Source organism: Boleophthalmus pectinirostris, unplaced genomic scaffold (genome assembly GCF_026225935.1).
Source record: "Boleophthalmus pectinirostris isolate CB_2022bp ecotype Guang Dong unplaced genomic scaffold, ASM2622593v1 HiC_scaffold_10, whole genome shotgun sequence".
Lineage (NCBI taxonomy): Eukaryota > Metazoa > Chordata > Actinopteri > Gobiiformes > Gobiidae > Boleophthalmus > Boleophthalmus pectinirostris.
In genome coordinates this window covers 115,001-135,000 of record NW_026570971.1, presented here as the reverse complement: position 1 = coordinate 135,000, position 20,000 = coordinate 115,001, and the positions used below count along the sequence as shown (strand labels likewise).

Sequence of the window (20,000 nt, the reverse complement as noted above, 5' to 3'; positions counted from 1 at the left end):
GTATGTGTGTTTGTGTGTATATGTATGTGTGTGTTTGTGTATATGTATGTGTGTGTGTGTATATGTATGTGTGTGTGTATGTGTGTGTATATGTATGTGTGTGTTTGTGTATATGTATGTGTGTGTTTGTGTGTATGTTTGTGTGTGTTTTTGTGTGTTTTTTTTGTGTTTTGTGTGTGTGTGTGTGTATATGTATGTGTGTGTGTATGTGTGTGTGTATGTGTGTATTTCTTGCTGCTCTGATGTTCAGACACATTTCATCTGAGTTTATACAAATGAACCACAAACTTTAATCTGATCTACACCACTGCAGTAGTAATAATGTTTGTAGTAGTATTCACAGTACTGTAGTAGTAGTAGTATTTGTAGTATTTGTAGTGTAGATTGACAGTAAAAGTGGAGAGTAAAATGAGGACAGGAGGCGTCTCTGGTGCCACTCGGGTTTATTGTGGCGTCGCTTTAAGGCTCTGACCAAAACTCACCAAGATCAAGGGACATTCAACCAGACCAGGACCAGGACCAGACCAAGACCAAGACCAAGACCAGGACCAGGACCAAGCCAGGACTTAATTAGGTCTGACCCAGATCCAAACCAGGACTAAAGCAGATCTCGTTCAGAGTCAAACCCGGGAGGAAGAAGAAGAAGAAGAGGTCACCAAACTCCACCCACAAAAACACACGTCTGTGCGCAAATCCATTTTCCGCTGAAAACTCGCCCCGACAAGTCTCGAGACTCAACCCGACGGTTCTGGAGACTCGACCCGACGGTTGTGGAGACTCTGGCCGAGAGTCGGGTCGTGCCTCCTGCGCAGACTCGTGTGTTTTTGAGGCTGGAGTTCGGTGTTACAGGAAACAGTGAAAAAACGGGACCAAAATGGAAAAGTACAAAAGCAGGACTCAGAGTTTTGGATGTGAACATGGTCCATGAGGAGACGATGCAGCGCTGGACTCAGGACAGGACCAAAAACAATCACCTACACTTTTGACCTTTGACCTTTGCCCTCGGGCCAAGCGTCTCAACATTTTGGCTTTTAGCATTTTGGTTTAAACTCAAATGAAATAAATCTGAAAAATAATCTGAAATGTGTTTGTGTTTCTCTCCTGAGTCCAACTCTGCAGGATCTGTACACCTGTACTTCAGAGAGTACACGTCTGTAGTACCTGTACTTCAGAGAGTACACGTCTGTAGTATTTGTACTTCAGAGAGTACACGTCTGTAGTATTTGTACTTCAGAGAGTACACATCTGTAGTATTTGTACTTCAGAGAGTACACGTCTGTAGTATTTGTACTTATTGTGAAAACCATAAACAATAAATAAACTTCACTTTTGACACTTTTGGTGGAGGTCGGGAGGTTTTAGGAAGTTTTTTTTTCATCAGGGCAGATTTCAGTCGAGTCCATCATTTTAAACAGAGGTTCCACTGAGTTCCACCGAGCGGCGGCGGCGGCGGCGGCGCTGTGACCACACGCTGTAAACGCAAAACTTTTCTGTTACAGAGCTTTTAGAGGCTTGTGATTGGTGCAAACTTTGGCGAGGGGCGGGGCTTCCTGGGCCCAAAGTGACACGAGATCAAACACACACGACACACACACGACACACACACAACAAACGCACAACAAATGCACAACAAACGCACAACAAATGCACGTCTCAAATATAAAGTGTGTAGCTGCAGTGAGGGCTGTAGTGTTTAACACGTGACACGAGTGTGTGTGACACGAGTGTGTGTGACATGTGTGTGACGTGTGTGTGACGTGTGTGTGACGTGTGTGCGTCGCTCGGGGCGTCAGTGGAGCCTCTGTAGTTGTAGTTTTTTCTTCAGGTTTTTCTTGTAAACGCGGTGATTCGGATCCTTCGTTGGACACAGAGCCTAAAGATCCTCCTTCAGACGGCGGTGGGCGGGGCGTGGGGGCAGGATGGCACGTGATTGGCTGCGGCGGGCGCCCGTCACAGAGCCTTGCCCTCCAGGGACACGACCACGGGACCCCCCAGTTTCTCCGCCAGGTTCGAACGGTCCTGGATGTCGTCAAGACCGTTCACCTGCCACTCGTGTTTGATACCTGCACGAAAACAGGATTAAACCAGGATTAAACCAGGACTAAACCAGAACTGAACCAGGACTAAACCAGGACTAAACCAGGACTAAACCAGAACTGAACCAGGACTAAACCAGGACTGAACCAGGAGGAAATGTAACAGTAGATGTTTTAGAGTTTGCTCAAGCAGCACTATAAAAGTAACTGAGTTACTCCACTATAAAAGTAACTGAGTTACTCCACTATAAAAGTAACTGAGTTACTCCACTATAAAAGTAACTGAGTTACTCCACTATAAAAGTAACTGAGTTACTCCACTATAAAAGTAACTTTTGCGTTCCTTTTTTTAAACGGTGCAGTAGATTTATGTGTCATGTGGTTCTTTGTTCCACACTCAGATAATCACATGTTCTTCATCAGTTTAGTTCCACATTTGGTTTTTAAATAAAAATCCTGTTGCTAAACCGACCAGACCTCAGTGAGCTTCATTTGACTGGAGCTGACACACTCCGGGACACGACACACTCCGGGACACGTCACACTCCGGGACACGGTCACACTCCGGGACACGGTCACACTCCGGGACACGGTACACACACTCCGGGACACGGTCACACTCCGGGACACGGTCACACTCGACACGGTCACACGGGACACGGTCACACTCGGGACACGGTCACACTCGGGACACGGTCACACTCGGTCACACTCGGACACGGTCACACTCCGGACACGGGACACGGTCACACTCCGGGACACGGTCACACTCCGGACACGGTCACACTCCGGGACACGGTCACACTCCGGGACACGGTCACACTCCGGGACACGGTCACACTCGGGACACGGGACACGGTCACACTCGGGACACGGTCACACTCCGGGACACGGTCACACTCCAGGACACGGTCACACTCCGGGACACGGTCACACTCGGGACACGGTCACACTCCGGGACACGGGACACGGTCACACTCCGGGACACGGTCACACTCGGGACACGGTCACACTCCAGGACACGGTCACACTCCAGGACACGGTCACACTCACACGGTCACACGGGACACGGTCACACTCGGGACACGGTCACACTCGGGACACGGTCACACTCGGACACGGTCACACTCCGGGGACACGGTCACACTCGGGACACGGTCACACTCACGGTCACACTCCGGGACACGGTCACACTCCGGACACGGTCACACGGTCACAGGACACGGTCACACTCCGGACACGGTCACACTCCAGGACACGGTCACACTCCAGGACACGGTCACACTCCAGGACACGGTCACACTCAGGACACGGTCACACCAGGGACACACGGTCACACTCCAGGACACGGTCACACTCGGGACACGGTCACACTCGGGACACGGTCACACTCCAGGACACGGTCACACTCCAGGACACGGTCACACTCCAGGACACGGTCACACTCCAGGACACGGTCACACTCCAGGACACGGTCACACTCCAGGACACGGACACTCCACACACACTCACAGGACACGGTCACACTCGGGACACGGTCACACTCCAGGACACGGTCACACTCCAGGACACGGTCACACTCCAGGACACGGTCACACTCACAGGACACGGTCACACGGTCACACTCACAGGACACGGTCACACTCACACGGTCACACGGGACACGGTCACACTCGGGACACGGTCACACTCGGACACGGTCACACGGGACACGGTCACACTCGGTCACACTCGGACACGGTCACACTCGGGACACGGTCGGACACGGTCACACTCCAGGACACGGTCACACACGGGGACACGGTCACACTCGGGGACACGGTCACACGGACACGGTCACACTCGGGACACGGTCACACTCGGGACACGGTCACACTCGGGACACGGTCACACTCGGGACACGGTCACACTCGGTCACACAGGACACGGTCACACTCCAGGACACGGTCACACTCCAGGACACGGTCACACTCCAGGACACGGTCACACACTCGGGACACGGTCACACAGGACACGGTCACACTCCAGGACACGACACACACTCACACGGGTCACACGGACACGGTCACACTCTCACACTCACACGGTCACACGGACACGGTCACACTCCAGGACACGGTCACCCTCCAGGACACGGTCACCCTCCAGGACACGGTCACACTCGGACACGGTCACACTCGGGACACGGTCACACTCCAGGACACGGTCACACTAGGGACACGACACACTCCAGGACACGACACACTCCAGGACACGGTCACACTCCAGGACACGGTCACACTCCAGGACACGGTCACACTCGGGACACGGTCACACATTTGTGGGTCAGAGGTCAGAGGGGTTTTACCTGTAAACTTCTTTTTGATGGCGTCTTTGGAGCTGGCGTAGATCATCTTACTCTTCAGAGGAGCGCCCTCTGGAGCCCTGGACACACAACACACACAACGTCACACAACACATGTTTGTGTGAACATGTAACATGAACACAAATGTTCAGGATCACAACAAACTCACTGTTATAATTTAAACACAACACACAAAAACATTTACACACAACAGAACAATCCACACACTCACAAGTGTTCAACTGAACACACACACTGAACACACACACACCTGAACACACACACACACACACACCTGAACACACACACACACACCTGAACACACACACGCACACACACTGAACACACACACGCACGTGCACCATCCCATATTTAAGAAATAAACAGAAACACAGAGTCAGACCCCAAACCCTCCCTCACCTGCATCATTACAACAGCAGCACTACACTAACAGTAGTAGTAGTATTTGTTGTAGTAGTAGTATTTGTTGTAGTAGTAGTAGTAGTAGTAGTAGTAGCGTGTACATACCAGAAGACAAAGACCAGGTCCTCCTTCTTGCTCTCGCGCGTCTCGTACGTGGCGTCGTACAGGCAGTAGCGACAGTCTTTGGGCGGGAGCATTTGGACGAAGCAGGCGTACGGGTCGTCCACCGTGTCGCCGATGTCGCCCACCAGGATCTGTTTCCCCTCCTCCACGATGATCTTCCTGCTGTCGTCCGACAGACAGAACAGCACCGCCTTCTTACGCTTCTTCACGTCCTCCTGCGACGAAGACTTACGCACCTTCATCTCATTGAACACTTTGATCACCTCGTCGTTCACGGTCACGCCGGACGCCTGCGGGGACGGGGACGGAGACGGACAGAGACAGAGACACAGACGGAGGTTAGACACTCGCCTTTAGAGGAGTGTGACCCCTGTGTGACCCCAGAGGACAGAGACGTTTGTCCAATCAGAACAGAGAACCAGCCTCATGTGACTTTTTCAAACTGTTGGGCCAATCCTGAAACTCCTCTGATCTGAACACATCTACAACCAGACCAGGTTTAGACCTGGTTTAGTCCTGGTTTAGTCCTGGTTTAGTCCTGGTTTAGTCCTGGTTTAGTCCTGGTTTAGACCTGGTTTAGACCTGGTTTAGTCCTGGTTTAGTCCTGGTTTAGTCCTGGATTAGTCCTGGATTAGTCCTGGATTAGTCTTGGTTTAGTCCTCGTTCAGTCCAGGTTTAGACCTGGTTTAGACCTGGTTTAGACCTGGTTTAGACCTGGTTCAGTCCAGGTTTAGACCTGGTTTAGACCTGGTTTAGATCTGGTTTAGACCTGGTTCAGGGTCAGAGCGCCCCCTGCAGCTCGTGTCTGAAACATGAGCCAGCAGCTTGGCTCGGCTCCTGATTGGTCGGCTGCGGTGAGAGCCGCTCTGTGATTGGTCGGCTGTGGTGAGAGCCGCTCTGTGATTGGCCGGCTGTGGTCATGAGTCAGCAGGTTGTTTATAGCTCATGACACAGCTGAAAGGGGAGGTGTCTTGCCCATGGACACAGAGGCAGAGCTCGAGCTGCCAGAGTCACCGCAACCAAATCTACAGAGTGAGTCAGAGTCAGAGACGAGTTTAAACACGAAGAAAAATACAAAGAAAATACAAATATTCAACCTTTTCAGAGACGCAGCAGAAACAGAAACGTACCAATCTTTAGGAAAAAGACAAAAGGAGAAATTCAGTCGACTGGACAAAGTTTATTTAGTTCAATCTGTTTCTCTGCTCGTGCAGCGGCTTCAGCTCCGACTGATCTTTATAAATTATTATTGATTATAAATTATTATTATTATTATTATTACAGACCTGTGTGTTTTTGTGCGTTTGATTTTTCATCTCATTTAAAGTCGAACGTGTAAAGAAACAGGACGATGTTCTGAACGAGCAGAACGTCACTCGAGCCTCTGGACTGTTGAAGATTCAGATAAACGACGCTTTTTTGGAACATGAAATGTTTTTAATCTTTTGGTTTTCTTTATTTTGTGTCTTTGTTAAATGTTCTCAGAGCAAAGAGTTTATGTTCTGCCTCCAGAGCTTTTTAAAAATGTTCAAATAAATTAACTCTAAACTTTAAACTCTAAAGTTCGAATATAAAATGTGAACAGAATCTGTTTTTTTAAACAGATTCTCGGCTCAAATCCCTGTGGGACCGGGACCAGGACCAGGACCAGGACCGGGACTTCTTTGGTTCTGTAGCAGGTCCTGTCGATGACATCACACAATGGCCCAGAGGCCAAAGGTCAGAGATAGAGCCAGGTGCGTCCGATCCTCTCGACCAATCAGAGTTCAGGACACTGAACGAGTTTTATGACGAAGAAAAAAACACAAAACCTGCTCATATGACAGGAAGGGCATCTGGTATAAAACACACACACCTGCCCAATCACAGCAACGATCTGACCTAAACCTGACCCCTGACCCCCGACCCCGACTCTACAGACCCAGAACACCTCACAGGTTCTCCTGGGTCCACATGAAGGACGAGCAGGAAACAACAGAAGATGAACAAAAGGAGGATGAAACAGCACCGCACACGACCCGGTACCGTCCCGTTTGGACCCGGTACCGTCCCGTTTGGACCCGGTACTGTCCCGTTTGGAACGAGCACAAAAATCTGACACTAACTTAAAGTTTGTGTTAAAAGTTTCCAGGTGGAGTTCCAGAGTGACCCGCCCGGAGTGACCCGCCCGGACCTGCGGCTCCCTGCGGCTCCGAGTTTGAATGAACCGAGAAAAGTTGGAGCGAGTTTGAGCCGAACTCTCCCGCGTCACTAAAGCACTTTACGGTTTATTTCACAGACTCAGACTCCCAGCGGCTCCGGGGCTCCGCGGGGCTCCGGAGGCGGCGGGCAGACCTCCGGCCTGTCCCCGGGACGAGCCGCTGTGTCCGGGCTCAGAGAGACTCTCCTCTCCGCCTCCGGACTCCAGCTCCGGCCGCAAGATGGCCGCCGCCGCCGCCGCCGCCGCCGCCACTGCCGCCGCTGCCGCTGCCGCCGCGGGCCCAAGCCTCCGGGGCAGTCCGGTCCATAAGCGGCCTGAGGCGGAGCCGGGGGGGACGGAACAGACTCAGAGACACTCAGGAGACACCCCGGGGTCACTCGGAGACACTCGGAGACACTCAGAGACACTAAACTTCACCCGCGGGACGATGATTTAAAACATTAAATAAAATAAAGCGGAGCTCGGGCCGCGCGGCGCGGCGCGTGCGCTAGCGTCAATCAGAGCGTGATGCTAAAGCTAACGGCTAACCCCGGTCCTTCCTCAGCCCAAACTAAACCAAACTCACTGTACCGGATTAAACCCGCTCCTTCCTCCCGGGAGGACGCGTGTTTCCCCCGGGCCCGGAGCACCGGAGCGGACCGCCGCTTTTATAATGTTTGATTCTTTTATAGATGGTGACGGAGCGCGGCGGAGCGCAGACGCAGCGGAGCGGAGCCGCGGCTCCTACATTCCATTTGTCCGTCACGTTTCCGCCGCGGCCGCTTCAGCCGCTTCACCGGATTCACCGGAAAACTGCGCGGCTCGTTAATTTCACCGACACAGACGCGTCGCGTGTCAAAGCCCCGCGGCGCTGAGGCGTCTGCGCGGCGAACAGGAGCCGCTACAGCGCACGACGCGCCGGGTTAGCCGCGTTTAGCCGCGTTTAGCCGCGTTTAGCAGCGTTTAGCCGCGTTTAGCCGCGTTTAGCCGCGTTAGCTTCGTCCAGGCGAATAACGGTCCGCGGCGCCGGAGCTCCGAGCAGCGGGACTCGCGGAGCTCTGAGGCCGCGGACAGACGCTCCACACACGGACAGTGTGAGGCGGGGACACGGGGCTCGGGACCGGGCGCACTCACCATGGTTCCCTCGGTTCTTGGCCGTAGATCGGGGCTGGTTGTCGGTGAAAGGAGCTCTGAGCGGCGGGAGGGAATGAGGCCGAAACCGGAGACAGAGGCGGGACCTGGGACCGAGGGGCGGGGACACGAAAGACTGACAGCTGCGGGGACAGGCCGGGACAGGCCGGGACAAACCGAGACAGACCGGGACAGACCGAGACAGACCGGGACAGACCGAGACAGACCGGGACAGACCGAGACAGAGGAGGGACAGACCGGGACAGAGGAGGGACAGACCGGGACAGACCGGGACAGACCGAGACAGACCGAGACAGACCGAGACAGAGGAGGGACAGACCGAGACAGACCGGGACAGACCGGGACAGACCGGGACAAACCGGGACAGAGGAGGGACAGACCGAGACAAACCGGGACAGAGGAGGGACAGACTGGGACAGAGGAGGGACAGACCGAGACAAACCGGGACAGGCCGAGACAGACTGGGACAGAGGAGGGACAGACCGGGACAGACCGGGACAAACCGAGACAGAGGAGGGACAGACCGGGACAGACCGAGACAGACCGAGACAGACCGGGACAGAGGAGGGACAGACCGGGACAGACCAAGACAGACCGGGACAGGAGGGACAGACCGGGACAGACCGAGACAGAGGAGGGACAGACCGAGACAGACCGAGACAGAGGAGACAGACCGAGGGACAGACCGAGACAGAGGAGGGACAGACCGAGACAGAGGAGGGACAGACCGGGACAGACCGGAGACCAGAGACCGGACAGACCGAGACAGACCGGACAGACCGGGACCAGACCGGGACAGACCGGGACAGACCGAGACAGACCGGGACAGACCGGGACAGACCGAGGACAGACCGGGACAGACCGGGACAGAGGAGGGACAGACCGAGACAGACCGGGACAGACCGAGACAGACCGAGGACAGAGGAGACAGACCGAGACAGACCGAGGGACAGACCGAGGGACAGAGGAGGGACAGACCGGGACAGAGGAGGGACAGACCGGGACAGGACCGAGACAGACCGGGACAAGACCGGGACAGAGACAGACCGGGACAGACCGGGACAGAGACAGAGGGACAGACCGAGACAGACCGGGACAGAGGAGGGACAGACCGGACAGAGGAGGGACAGACCGGGACAGAGGAGGGACAGACCGGGACAGACAGGAGACAGACCGGGACAGAGGAGGGGACAGACCGGGACAGACCGAGACAGACCGGGACAGAGGGACAGACCGGGACAGACCGAGACAGACCGGACAGACCGGGACAGACCGGAGACAGACCGAGACAGACCGGGACAGAGACCGGACAGACCGGGACAGGAGGGACAGACGGGACAGACCGAGGGACAGACCGGGACAGACCGAGGACAGACCGGACAGACCGGGACAGAGGAGGGAGAGGGACAGACCGGGACAGAGGAGGACAGACCGGGACAGACCGAGACAGACAGGAGACAGACCGGGACAGAGGAGGGACAGACCGGGACAGACCGGGACAGACCGGAGACAGACCGGGACAGACCGGGACAGGACCGAGACAGACCGGGACCGGGACAGAGGAGGGACAGACCGGGACAGAGAGGGACAGGACCGGGACAGACCGAGACAGACAGAGACAGACCGGGACAGAGGAGGGACAGACCGGGACAGACCGGGACAGACCGGGACAGACCGAGACAGACCGGACAGACCGGGACAGGCCGGGACAGACCGGGACAGACCGGGACAGAGGCGGGACAGACAGACGAGACAGAGGAGGGACAGACCGGGGACAGAGAGGGACAGACCGGGACAGACCGGGACAGGCCGAGACAGACCGGGACAAGCAGAGAAAGACCGGGACAAACCGGGACAGAGGAGGGACAGACCGAGACAAACCGGGACAGGCCGAGACAGACTGGGACAAACCGGGACAGAGGAGGGACAGACCGGGACAGACCGAGACAGAGGAGGGACAGACCGGGACAGACCGAGACAGACCGGGACAGGAGGGACAGACCGGGACAGACCGAGACAGACCGAGACAGACCGGGACAGACCGGGACAGAGGAGGGACAGACCAGGACAGAGGAGGGACAGACCGGGACAGACAGAGACAGACCGGGACAGACGAGGGACAGACCGGGACAGACCGGGACAGAGAGGAGGGACAGACCGGGACAGACCGAGACAGACCGGGACAGGACCGGGACAGACCGGGACAGACCGGGACAGGCCGAGACAGACCGAGACAGACCGGGACAGACCGGGACAGACCGGGACAGGACCGAGACAGACTGGGACAAACCGGGACAGAGGAGGGACAGACCGAGACAGAGGAGGGACAGACCGAGACAGACCGGGACAGAGGAGGGAGGGTTATTTTTCAGATTGAAAAAGAATAAACCAGGAGTGAACAAGGAAGTAATGGAGAACTAAGAACAAAAGGACTAAGAACAAAAGGACTAAACCAGGTCTAAACCAGGACTAAACCAGGACTAAAAGAAGCAGAGGACGTGAGTTTGTTTATAAAACCTCATTTATTTTTACATTTGATTCAAACAAAACCAGTGGAAAAACACAAACAGATTTTAATAAATACAAGAGGAATAAACTAAAGCAGTAGTTCAACACGACCAAAGACAAAAAACTACAACTCAAATACATTTCCCACAGGCCCCAACGCCGGGGTCACGCCGGGGTCACGCCGGGGTCACGCCGGGGTCACGCCGGGGTCAGAACAGGAGGGTCTCAGCACGAAGAACACAAAACATCGGCAGACGGGCGCGGCAGGCGGGGGCGGCAGACGGGCGGCAGGGACTTAAGAGATGCTTTTGGTTTTAGTTTTTGAAGTGAAATGTGTTTGTTTATCTTCTGTCTGGTTTAAACGGCTCATTCGTAAAATCATTTTTTTCTGACTAAAAATGTGAAAGTCTAAATATTTTGCACCGAGCAAAAAGGAAACAAACAAACTGAAACTGAAAGTGTCGCCTGCTCCAATTTATCTCCAGAACAAATTCTATAAATTAGAAAAATGATGAAATGAAACATGAATTAAATAAAGTGTAAAGCTCCTGTCTGCTCCTGCCTGCCCCTGTCTGCTCCTGTCTGCTCCTGCCTGCCCCCGTCTGCAGGTATTTGGACCAATGGGAGAGTTTCCTGAGATCACGTGACCAGGACAAGCGTCTGTGAAATATTCAGAAAAAAATGAAAAATGACCTGAAGCTTTGCTACAAATGATAAAGCTGAAAAAATGAGCTGAAATCTGCTGTCTGATTGCTGCTGCTGCCTGTCTGCTCCTGCCTGCCCCTGTCTGCTCCTGTCTGCTCCTGCCTGCCCCCGTCTGCAGGTATTTGGACCAATGGGAGAGTTTCCTGAGATCACGTGACCAGGACAAGCGTCTGTGAAATATTCAGAAAAAAATGAAACTTACAGTTTTGACCTGAAGCTTTGACACATTTACAATTTTATAGAAAAAATAAAGTCTGAAACGGGACGAATGAAGCTTTAAGGCGGCGGAGGGTTTATCAAAAAATCCTGAGACATTTTCACGCAGATTTAAATTTATTCTTTGATTTAAAACAAAAGTCCAAATTCCCCTGAGGTTTCTAAGTTTGATTTGATTTTGAGCGTCGCGTCGGGAAACGGGGCAGAGGAACAAACAGGAACAATGTTTAAACAGCTCATTTATTTAACCATCGTTTTAGGAGGATTTAGTTTTTAATATTTAAACACTAAAACTTTATTTCACCCAAAACTCAAAGTGAAAAGAAACATTTATGTCTCTAATGTTTGGTCACTTTTACTCCAACTGTTTTTAGTTCAGTGTGCACTCCGTTTGACAGAGATTCATCTAAACCTGATCCAAGACCGGACTAGACCAGGACCGGACCAGGACCAGACCAGGACCAGACCAGGACCAGACCAGATAGAAGTAAAACATTTATAAACCACAGTCCAATCCCCAGTTCTTTCTTCTCTCCTCAAGGTCTGGAGCGTTTTGAGGCAGGTTCTTCTCCGGTCCACGGTCCGGTCCACGGTCCAGGCCCTGCTCAGTGCCTGCCGCGCTTTGCTGCAGGCTCCTCTCGGGTCGGGTCTCTCGGGTCTCTCGGGTCTCCCTGGCGTCCCGAGTCAGTCCGATCTTGTGGAGCTCGGCGTGGAAGTGCTGCTGGAGCCTGAGTCCAGCTTTGGCCTCGTTGCTGTGTCGGGGGTTGTACTGGAGACAGTTGGAGAACATGAGCTCCACATCAGCCACGAACTCACCTGGAACAAACACACACACCAAGAAAACACTCAGGTCATCACACTGAAGTCATCACACTCAGGTCATCACACTCAAGTCATCACACTCAAGTCATCACACTCAAGTCATCACACTCAAGTCATCAAACTCAAGTCATCAAACTCAAGTCATCAAACTCAAGTCATCAAACTCAGGTCACGTACAGCTGAGGGCACTAACCCACACACACACGGACCATGCTGCTTTGCTTCAAGTCAAACAAATTTAAAATCTGATTCTGAAACCAGAGACGCAGCACCTGCCCCCAGAGAACCTTCAGACTATAGACAGGTGCATCTGACAGGTGCATCTGACAGGTGCATCTGACAGGTGCATCTGACAGGTGCATCTGACAGGTGCATCTGACAGGCGCGGCGTACCTGCAGAGTGATATTCACAGTTGTTGACTTTCTCTCTGATGGTGCTCAGGGCGATCGGACGCTTCACGATGTCGTAATAATCTGGAACCTGAAACACAAACGGCAACGCTTCACTTCACATCCGGTTCAGACCTGAGTCCGGACCTGAGTCCGGACCAGAGTCCAGTCCAGAGTCCAGTCCAGAGTCCAGTCCAGAGTCTGGACCAGAGTCGCAGGGCGGTCGGGTCGTCGAGTAGTGGGGTGGCCGGGGCGGTCGGGTCGTCGGGTCGCGGGGCGGTCGGGTCGTCGGGTCGCGGGGCGGTCGGGTCGTCGGGTCGCGGGGCGGTCGGGGTCGCGGGTCGGTCGGGTCGTCGGGTCGCGGGCGGTCGGGTCGTCGGGTCGCGGGCGGTCGGGTCGTCGGGGGTCGTCGGTCGGGTCGGTCGGTCGTCGCGGTCGGGTCGTCGGGTCGTCGGGCGTCGTCGTCGTCGGGTCGTCGGGTCGCGGGGCAGTCAGGGCGGTCGGTCGGGTCGGTCGGGCGGTCGAGTCGTCGGGTCGCGGGGCGGTCGAGTCGGTCGGGTCGGTCGGGTCGTCGCGGTCGAGTCGTAGGGTCGCGGGGCAGTCAGGGGTCGGGTCGTCGGGTCGGGTCGCGGGGTCGTCGTCGGGTCGCGGGGCAGTCAGGGCGGTCGGGTCGTCGGGCGGTCGGGTCGCGGGGCGGTCGAGTCGTAGGGTCGCGGGGCAGTCAGGGCGGTTGGGTCGTCGAGCGGCGGGGCGGCGGATCCGCGGGCGTACCTGAGTGCGGGACACGAGCTTCATGAAGGGCCAACTGTCTTCGTGTCTCACCAGCTCGACGGTGAGCAGCTCGCAGGCCGACAGCTCGTGGACGCCCTGACTCCTGCCGGACGACCTCCTGCTGCCCGAGACGCCCGAGGAGACGCCGGGGAGGAGCCCCGACGGCAGCACGGGGCGGGCGGCCGGGGGGGCGGGCTGGGGGCTGGTCTTGGGGGTGGTTTTTGGGGTGGTCTTGGGGGTATTTTTGGGGGCGCCGCTCTTCCCGTTGTGCGTGACCTCGAGGCTGAGGCGGGCGCTGCTGCGGCTGCCCGCTCTGGGCGGAGCTTTGGACGAGGGCGGAGACTTTTTACCCGACAACCTGAAGAAGGAAACAAGAAGAATTCTGTTACGGAGACGTTTCAGGAGCCGCCGTTTACGACCAACGAACAACACAAAGAAACAACCGAGCTGCACGACAGGGACCCACGACAGGGACCTGCCAGAGAGAGACCTGAGGGACCTGAGGGACCGACCTGGAGGCGGGCTTTGCTGCAGACCCGGTGGTTTTGGGCGTGGCCTGCTGGCTCCTGGACGATGCTGATTGGTTCTTTCCCTTCGGAGGCGGAGCCGAGCCTCTCCTGCTGCAAACAGAGGCGACAGGTGTGAGAGCGACAGGTGAGAGTGACAGGTGAGAGAGCGACAGGTGAGAGAGCAACATGTGACAGAGCGACAGGTGATAAACCTTGAGAGTTCTCACCTGGGCGGGGGGTTCTCCTCCTCTTCCTCCTCGTCGTCGTCGTCTTCGTCGTCGTCTTCTTCGCTGTCTTCCGTCTCTTCGTCCTGATCGTCGTCGTCTTCTTCTTCCTCGTCGTCGTCGTCGTCTTCCTCGTCTTCGTCGATGGAGCTCCTGGTTCTGGAGGGGATTCTGCTGGACCTCTGTTTGGGTTTACAGTCGGGACAGAACCAGTCTCCACTGGGGACAGACTGAGACACAAACACGCGACCAGAGTCACACGACCAGAGTCACACGACCAGAGTCACACGACAAGAGTCACACGACCAGAGTCACACGACCAGAGTCACACTTCAGGTCGAGCTGTGTGTCCAACAGTGTGTATGGTGCCCTCGATCGCACCCGTCACACAGCAGCATGTAGTGTGTCTGTGTCTGTGTGTGTGTGTGTACCTTGAGTTTGGGTCGCACACAGTGTGTATGGTGCCCTCGGTCGCACCCGTCACACAGCAGCATGTTGTGTGTCTGTGTCTCTGTGTGTGTGTGTGTGTGTGTACCTTGAGTTTGGGTCGCACACAGTGTGTATGGTGCCCTCGGTCGCACCCGTCACACAGCAGCATGTTGTGTGTCTGTGTGTGTTGTGTGTCTGTGTGTGTGTGTCTGTGTCTGTGTGTGTGTGTCTGTGTGTGTCTGTGTGTCTGTGTGTGTGTGTGTGTGTGTCTGTGTACCTTGAGTTTGGGTCGCACACAGTGTGTATGGTGCCCTCGGTCGCACCCGTCACACAGCAGCATGCTGTCGGCGTCTCCTTTCCTTCGGCAGATTCGGCACCGAGCGTTTAACAGAGAACGAGACCAGAGCACCGAGCGCTCCAGGGTCGACAGGTGCACAAACACCTGCCACAGACAGGACAGGTGAGACAGGTGAGACAGAGGCGGGTGAGGCGGGTGAGACAGGTGAGACGGGTGAGACAGGTGAGACGGGTGAGGCGGGTGAGACAGGTGAGACAGGTGAGACGGGTGAGGCGGGTGAGGCAGGTGAGGCGGGTGAGGCGGGTGAGGCGGGTGAGGCGGGTGAGGCGGGTGAGGCGGGTGAGACGGGTGAGACAGGTGAGACGGGTGAGGCGGGTGAGGCGGGTGAGGCGGGTGAGGCGGGTGAGGCGGGTGAGACGGGTGAGACGGGTGAGAGGCGGGTGAGGCGGGTGAGGCGGGTGAGGCGGGTGAGACAGGTGAGACGGGTGAGGCGGGTGAGACGGGGGTGAGACAGGTGAGGCGGGTGAGACGGGTGAGACAGGTGAGACGGGTGAGGCGGGTGAGGCGGGTGAGACAGGTGAGACGGGTGAGGCGGGTGAGGCGGGTGAGGCGGGTGAGACAGGTGAGGCGGGTGAGGCAGGTGAGACGGGTGAGTGTTACCTGTGACAGACTGGAGCAGCAGCTCAGAGACTCTCTCCACCGCTCCAACACAGACCTGCCCCCACGACCCCCGTCACATACATCTGCAAATACACACAACACACACATGCACACAACACACACACAGAGACACAGACACACACAGAGACACAGACACACACAGAGACACACACACCACAGAGACACACACACACACACCACAGAGACACACACACACACACACACACAGACACACACACCACAGAGACACACACACACACACACAGAGACACAGACACAGACACACACACCACAGAGACACACACACAGACTTGTTAGAACTGTGTAAAGAATCAAAAATCTGATACTAATTGACACTAAACCCAACACTGACGCTCGCTCCTCGTGTTCCTCACGTCTGTCTCCTAAAACAGTCCCACAGACAGAACCTTCAGAACCTACAGAACCTTCAGAACTTACAGAACCTTCAGAACCTACAGAACCTTCACAACCTACAGAACCTTCAGAACGTTTCCTGAATGTGTCTAGAACGATCTGGAGCTGGATCAGAACAAGTGTAAGAGCACAGAGACTAGAACACACACATAGTCCAGGTTTAGTCCAGGTTTAGTCCAGGTGTAGTCCAGGTGTAGTCCAGGTGTAGTCCAGGTGTAGTCCAGGTGTAGTCCTGGACCACTGAGGGATTTCACAGATATGGAAAGGAAACATGGGAATAGAAAATAAAGTTCTGCTATTTACTGTGGAAAATCACAGAATTTTGACTAAACAAAAAGAGTTTGATCTTTATATTTTCATTGTGGATCAGAATCTGTCTGTCTGTCGAGTCTGGAGTGTCGAGTCTGGAGTGTCGAGTCTGGAGTGTCGAGTCTGGAGTGTCGAGTCTGGAGTGTCGAGTCTGGAGTGTCGAGTCTGGAGTGTCGAGTCTAGAGTCTGATTCTTTGTGTTTCTGAACAGTTTAAATTTCTCTGTTGAGTCACAAAACTCAAGAGTGTGAGGAGAGAGTGAGGAGAGTGTGAGGAAAGAGTGAGGAGAGAGTGAGGAGAGTGTGAGGAGACAGTGAGGAGAGAGTGAGGAGAGTGTGAGGAGAGTGTGAGGAGAGAGTGAGGAGAGAGTGAGGAGAGTGAGTGAGGAGAAAGTGAGGAGAGAGTGAGGAGAGAGTGAGGAAAGAGTGAGGAGAGAGTGAGGAGAGAGTGAGGAAAGAGTGAGAAGAGAGTGAGAGAGAGAGTGAGAGTGAGGAGAGAGTGAGGAGAGTGAGGAGAGAGTGAGGAGAGAGTGAGGAGAGAGTGAGGAGAGAGTGAGGAGAGAGTGAGGAGAGAGTGAGGAGAGAGTGAGGAGAGAGTGAGTGGAGGAGAGTGAGGAGAGTGTGAGGAGAGTGAGGAGAGAGTGAGGAGAGAGTGAGGAGAGAGAGTGAGAGAGTGAGGGAGAGTGAGAGAGAGTGTGAGGAGAGAGTGAGGAAGGAGAGTGAGGAGGAGAGAGTGAGGAGAGAGTGAGGAGAGAGTGAGGAGAGAGTGAGGAGAGTGTGAGGAGAGAGTGAGGAGAGAGTGAGGAGAGAGTGAGGAGAGAGTGAGGAGAGAGTGAGGAGAGAGTGAGGAGAGAGTGAGGAGAGAGTGAGGAGAGAGTGAGGAGAGAGTGAGGAGAGTGTGAGGAGAGAGTGAGGAGAGAGTGAGGAGAGAGTGAGGAGAGTGTGAGGAGAGAGTGAGGAGAGAGTGAGGAGAGTGTGAGGAGAGTGTGAGGAGAGTGTGAGGAGAGTGTGAGGAGAGTGTGAGGAGAGAGTGAGGAGAGTGTGAGGGCATCTGTGTCAAACTCACCGTCACTGGGCTGAGTCTTCTTGGTCTTCTGCTCCTTCTTGGTCTCCTCTTCACCTGAGGTCAGAGGTCAGAGGTGAGGGGTCAGGGGTCTCAGCTCCAGGTGTTGTAAATGTTTCATATACAATTGTTTTTACCCAGAGGAGGTTTGAGGAAGCGTCTTTCGATTCCCCGTTCGATCTGACCCAGAGCAGCGGCCAGAGCCCTGACGACGCCGCCGCCGCCGCCGCCGCCGCCTACAGACCAGGCGCTGAGGCTGGGGACGAGACAAGGGGGGAGGGTCAGTCCTGGAGGTCACACTCACACCTGTCACACACTCACACCTGTCACACCTGTCACACACACTCACACCTGTCACACACACTCACACCTGTCACACACTCACACTCACATCTGTCACACACACTCACTTGTCACACCTGTCACTCACTCACACCTGTCACACACACTCACACCTGTCACACACACTCACACCTGTCACACACACTCACACCTGTCACACACACTCACACCTGTCACACACACACTCACACCTGTCACACACACTCACACTGTCACACACTCACACTCACATCTGTCACACACACTCACCTGTCACACCTGTCACACACTCACACCTGTCACTCACCTGTCACTGTCCACCTCCATCATTTGGTCCTCACAGTTGTCAATCAAAGTGTGGTACTGACCCACCTCCAGCGCCGCCCGCCACACCTGCCGCTCCGGCACCTGCCCACACACACACACACGTTGGGTTTCCAGGCTTGTTGGGGACACTCTGTGGACCTCCAGGTGTTTCCTGAAATCTGACCAGAACCTGAACCAGAACCTGAACCTGAACCTGAACCAGAACCTGAACCAGAACCTGAACCAGAACCTGAACCCTGATGTTTGTCGTGTCTTTCTCCAGTCTGAGTCAGAGCCGCTAAATGTGATGTACGGTTTCACAGGTAGAACACGCAGCTGCGTCACGGGTAGAACACGCAGCTGTTTCTGGATTCAAACCATGAAAACACAGTGCAGCTGGCGGCGCAGGCGCCCGACGCAGATCCAACAATGACTCAGACTGAGAATAACAGATCTAATCTGACCTTGAGTGAGCCAAGCGTGCCCTGTGACCTCTGACCTTGAGTGACCCCAGCGTGCCCTGGTGAACTCGATCCTCGATGTCCAGCAGCAGGTCTCTGAGTTTGGCCTCCATCACAGACTCGGCCGCAGTGCACTCTGGGAAACGCTGTTCCTCTGAAACACACAACGCACAAGGTCAGGGGTCACGGGTCAGGGGTCACGGGTCAGGGAGACATTGAACCAAAGTCTCATTTATAAAACTTCATCTATGTTTAGTTTGAGTTTTAGTAAAAACTAAACACACAAACTTTATGAACCCACATCTGTTCTGACAGGTGCCTCCGTCAGGGCCTCACCTGTGTGTCGTGGTCTCACCTATGTGTCTGTACTTGTTCTCACCTGTGTGTCGTGTCTCACCTGTGTGACGTGTCTCACCTGTGTGTCTGTACTTGTCGTGGTCGCAGGTCTGCAGGGCGTGGGTGATTCGTTCTCTCTCGTGGTTGAGCGCCTCCTTCAGGCCGCTCTCTCTGTGTCCTCGAGGGTTCAGACTCTGCAGAAGCTGCTCCAGATGCTCCACCCTCCAGAAGAACCACCAGCGGGGGGCGGGGCCAGGGCTCTGGGGGGCGGGGCCAGGGCTCTGGGAGGTGGAGTCCAGGCAGATGGGGGCGGGGTCAGGGCTCTGGGGGGCAGAGTCCAGGCAGATGGGGGCGGAGTCAGGGCTCTGGGGGGCGGAGTCCAGGCAGATGGGGGCGGGGTTAGGGCTCTGGGGGGCGGAGTCCAGGCAGATGGGGGCGGGGCTGGAGGTGGTGCTGAAAAATAGTTAAAAACTCTTTTAGAGAAGAACAAGAGAAAAGAGAAACGAGAAGAACGAGAGGAACGAGAGGAGCAGTAGACACCTGAGATCTGACCACAGATCAGAGTTTACTACCTTTTTTATTGTCTCAACTACAGACTCACCTCAAAACATCAAACCACCAAACATCAAATCACCAAACATCAAACCACCCCAGACCCCGGGCCCAGACCCCAGACCCCAGACCCCAGGCCCAGATCCAGACCCAGACCCCGGGCCCAGACCCGTGGAGTCTGGTCACAGCGTGAGCTTCGGGTTTATGACCTTTGTCATTTCCCTGTGACCGTCCCGACCTGTCGTCTCCTCTCACCTGACGCCATTTTCCTCCATGGCGGTGTCCTCCGAGGCGCCGTTACACGCCGCGTGGTGAGCGTGGTGAGCGCGCTGGGCGGCGGCGGTGGCGGTCTCGGGCCGGGTCATGTCTGCGGTCAGTCCAAACGTGTCCTCCTCCACAAACAGAGCCGACTGAGACGGGAGGAGCCAG

At 55.1% G+C, this 20,000-nt stretch overlaps 2 protein-coding genes across 6 annotated transcripts in view; both read right to left on the bottom strand.

The window, feature by feature from the left end:
- Nucleotides 1–426: 426 nt before the first annotated feature.
- Nucleotides 427–8,354, bottom strand: cfl2 (cofilin 2 (muscle)). 2 transcript variants are annotated; one of them, XR_008633072.1, is made up of 5 exons: nucleotides 8,241–8,354; nucleotides 4,910–5,217; nucleotides 4,384–4,460; nucleotides 1,182–2,063; nucleotides 427–1,130 (listed from the first exon to the last, which is right to left on the bottom strand). XR_008633072.1 is itself a non-coding variant. In XM_020923766.2 (4 exons), the coding sequence occupies exons 1-4, from the start codon at nucleotides 8,241–8,243 to the stop codon at nucleotides 1,951–1,953; spliced, it is 501 nt and encodes a 166-aa protein (XP_020779425.1). In that variant the 5' UTR covers nucleotides 8,244–8,354; the 3' UTR covers nucleotides 1,135–1,950. The 2 variants fall into 2 exon arrangements, 1 of the variants encoding a protein (XP_020779425.1); XM_020923766.2 differs by lacking the exon at nucleotides 427–1,130 and having other exon boundaries at nucleotides 1,135–2,063.
- Nucleotides 8,355–11,913: 3,559 nt separating this feature from the next.
- Nucleotides 11,914–20,000, bottom strand: part of baz1a (bromodomain adjacent to zinc finger domain, 1A) — an 18,477-nt gene continuing 10,390 nt past the window's right edge. For 3 of the 4 annotated variants that reach the window (XM_055157697.1, XM_055157695.1, XM_055157694.1), the window contains 13 exons: nucleotides 19,827–20,000; nucleotides 19,099–19,472; nucleotides 18,722–18,837; nucleotides 18,224–18,324; nucleotides 17,733–17,851; nucleotides 17,599–17,652; nucleotides 15,791–15,873; nucleotides 15,110–15,274; nucleotides 14,407–14,633; nucleotides 14,183–14,290; nucleotides 13,671–14,028; nucleotides 12,903–12,990; nucleotides 11,914–12,503 (listed from right to left, as the gene is read on the bottom strand). The exon at nucleotides 19,827–20,000 is cut by the window's right edge and continues 86 nt beyond it. In XM_055157697.1, coding sequence (XP_055013672.1) covers nucleotides 12,184–12,503; nucleotides 12,903–12,990; nucleotides 13,671–14,028; nucleotides 14,183–14,290; nucleotides 14,407–14,633; nucleotides 15,110–15,274; nucleotides 15,791–15,873; nucleotides 17,599–17,652; nucleotides 17,733–17,851; nucleotides 18,224–18,324; nucleotides 18,722–18,837; nucleotides 19,099–19,472; nucleotides 19,827–20,000 — 2,287 coding nt within the window. In that variant the 3' untranslated portion in view covers nucleotides 11,914–12,183. The remainder of the gene's footprint in view (nucleotides 12,504–12,902; nucleotides 12,991–13,670; nucleotides 14,029–14,182; nucleotides 14,291–14,406; nucleotides 14,634–15,109; nucleotides 15,275–15,790; nucleotides 15,874–17,598; nucleotides 17,653–17,732; nucleotides 17,852–18,223; nucleotides 18,325–18,721; nucleotides 18,838–19,098; nucleotides 19,473–19,826) is intronic. The other variant, XM_055157696.1, reaches the window with a different exon arrangement.

Bases quoted from the DNA above. Each gene is read 5' to 3' on its own strand.
- cfl2 (XM_020923766.2), bottom strand. The intron at 4,461-4,909 runs GTATGTACACGC...TTGTGTGTCCAG, and splicing joins GACCTGGTCTTTGTCTTCTG to GGCTCCAGAGGGCGCTCCTC. The intron at 2,064-4,383 runs GTAAAACCCCTC...GTTTTCGTGCAG, and splicing joins CATCAAAAAGAAGTTTACAG to GTATCAAACACGAGTGGCAG.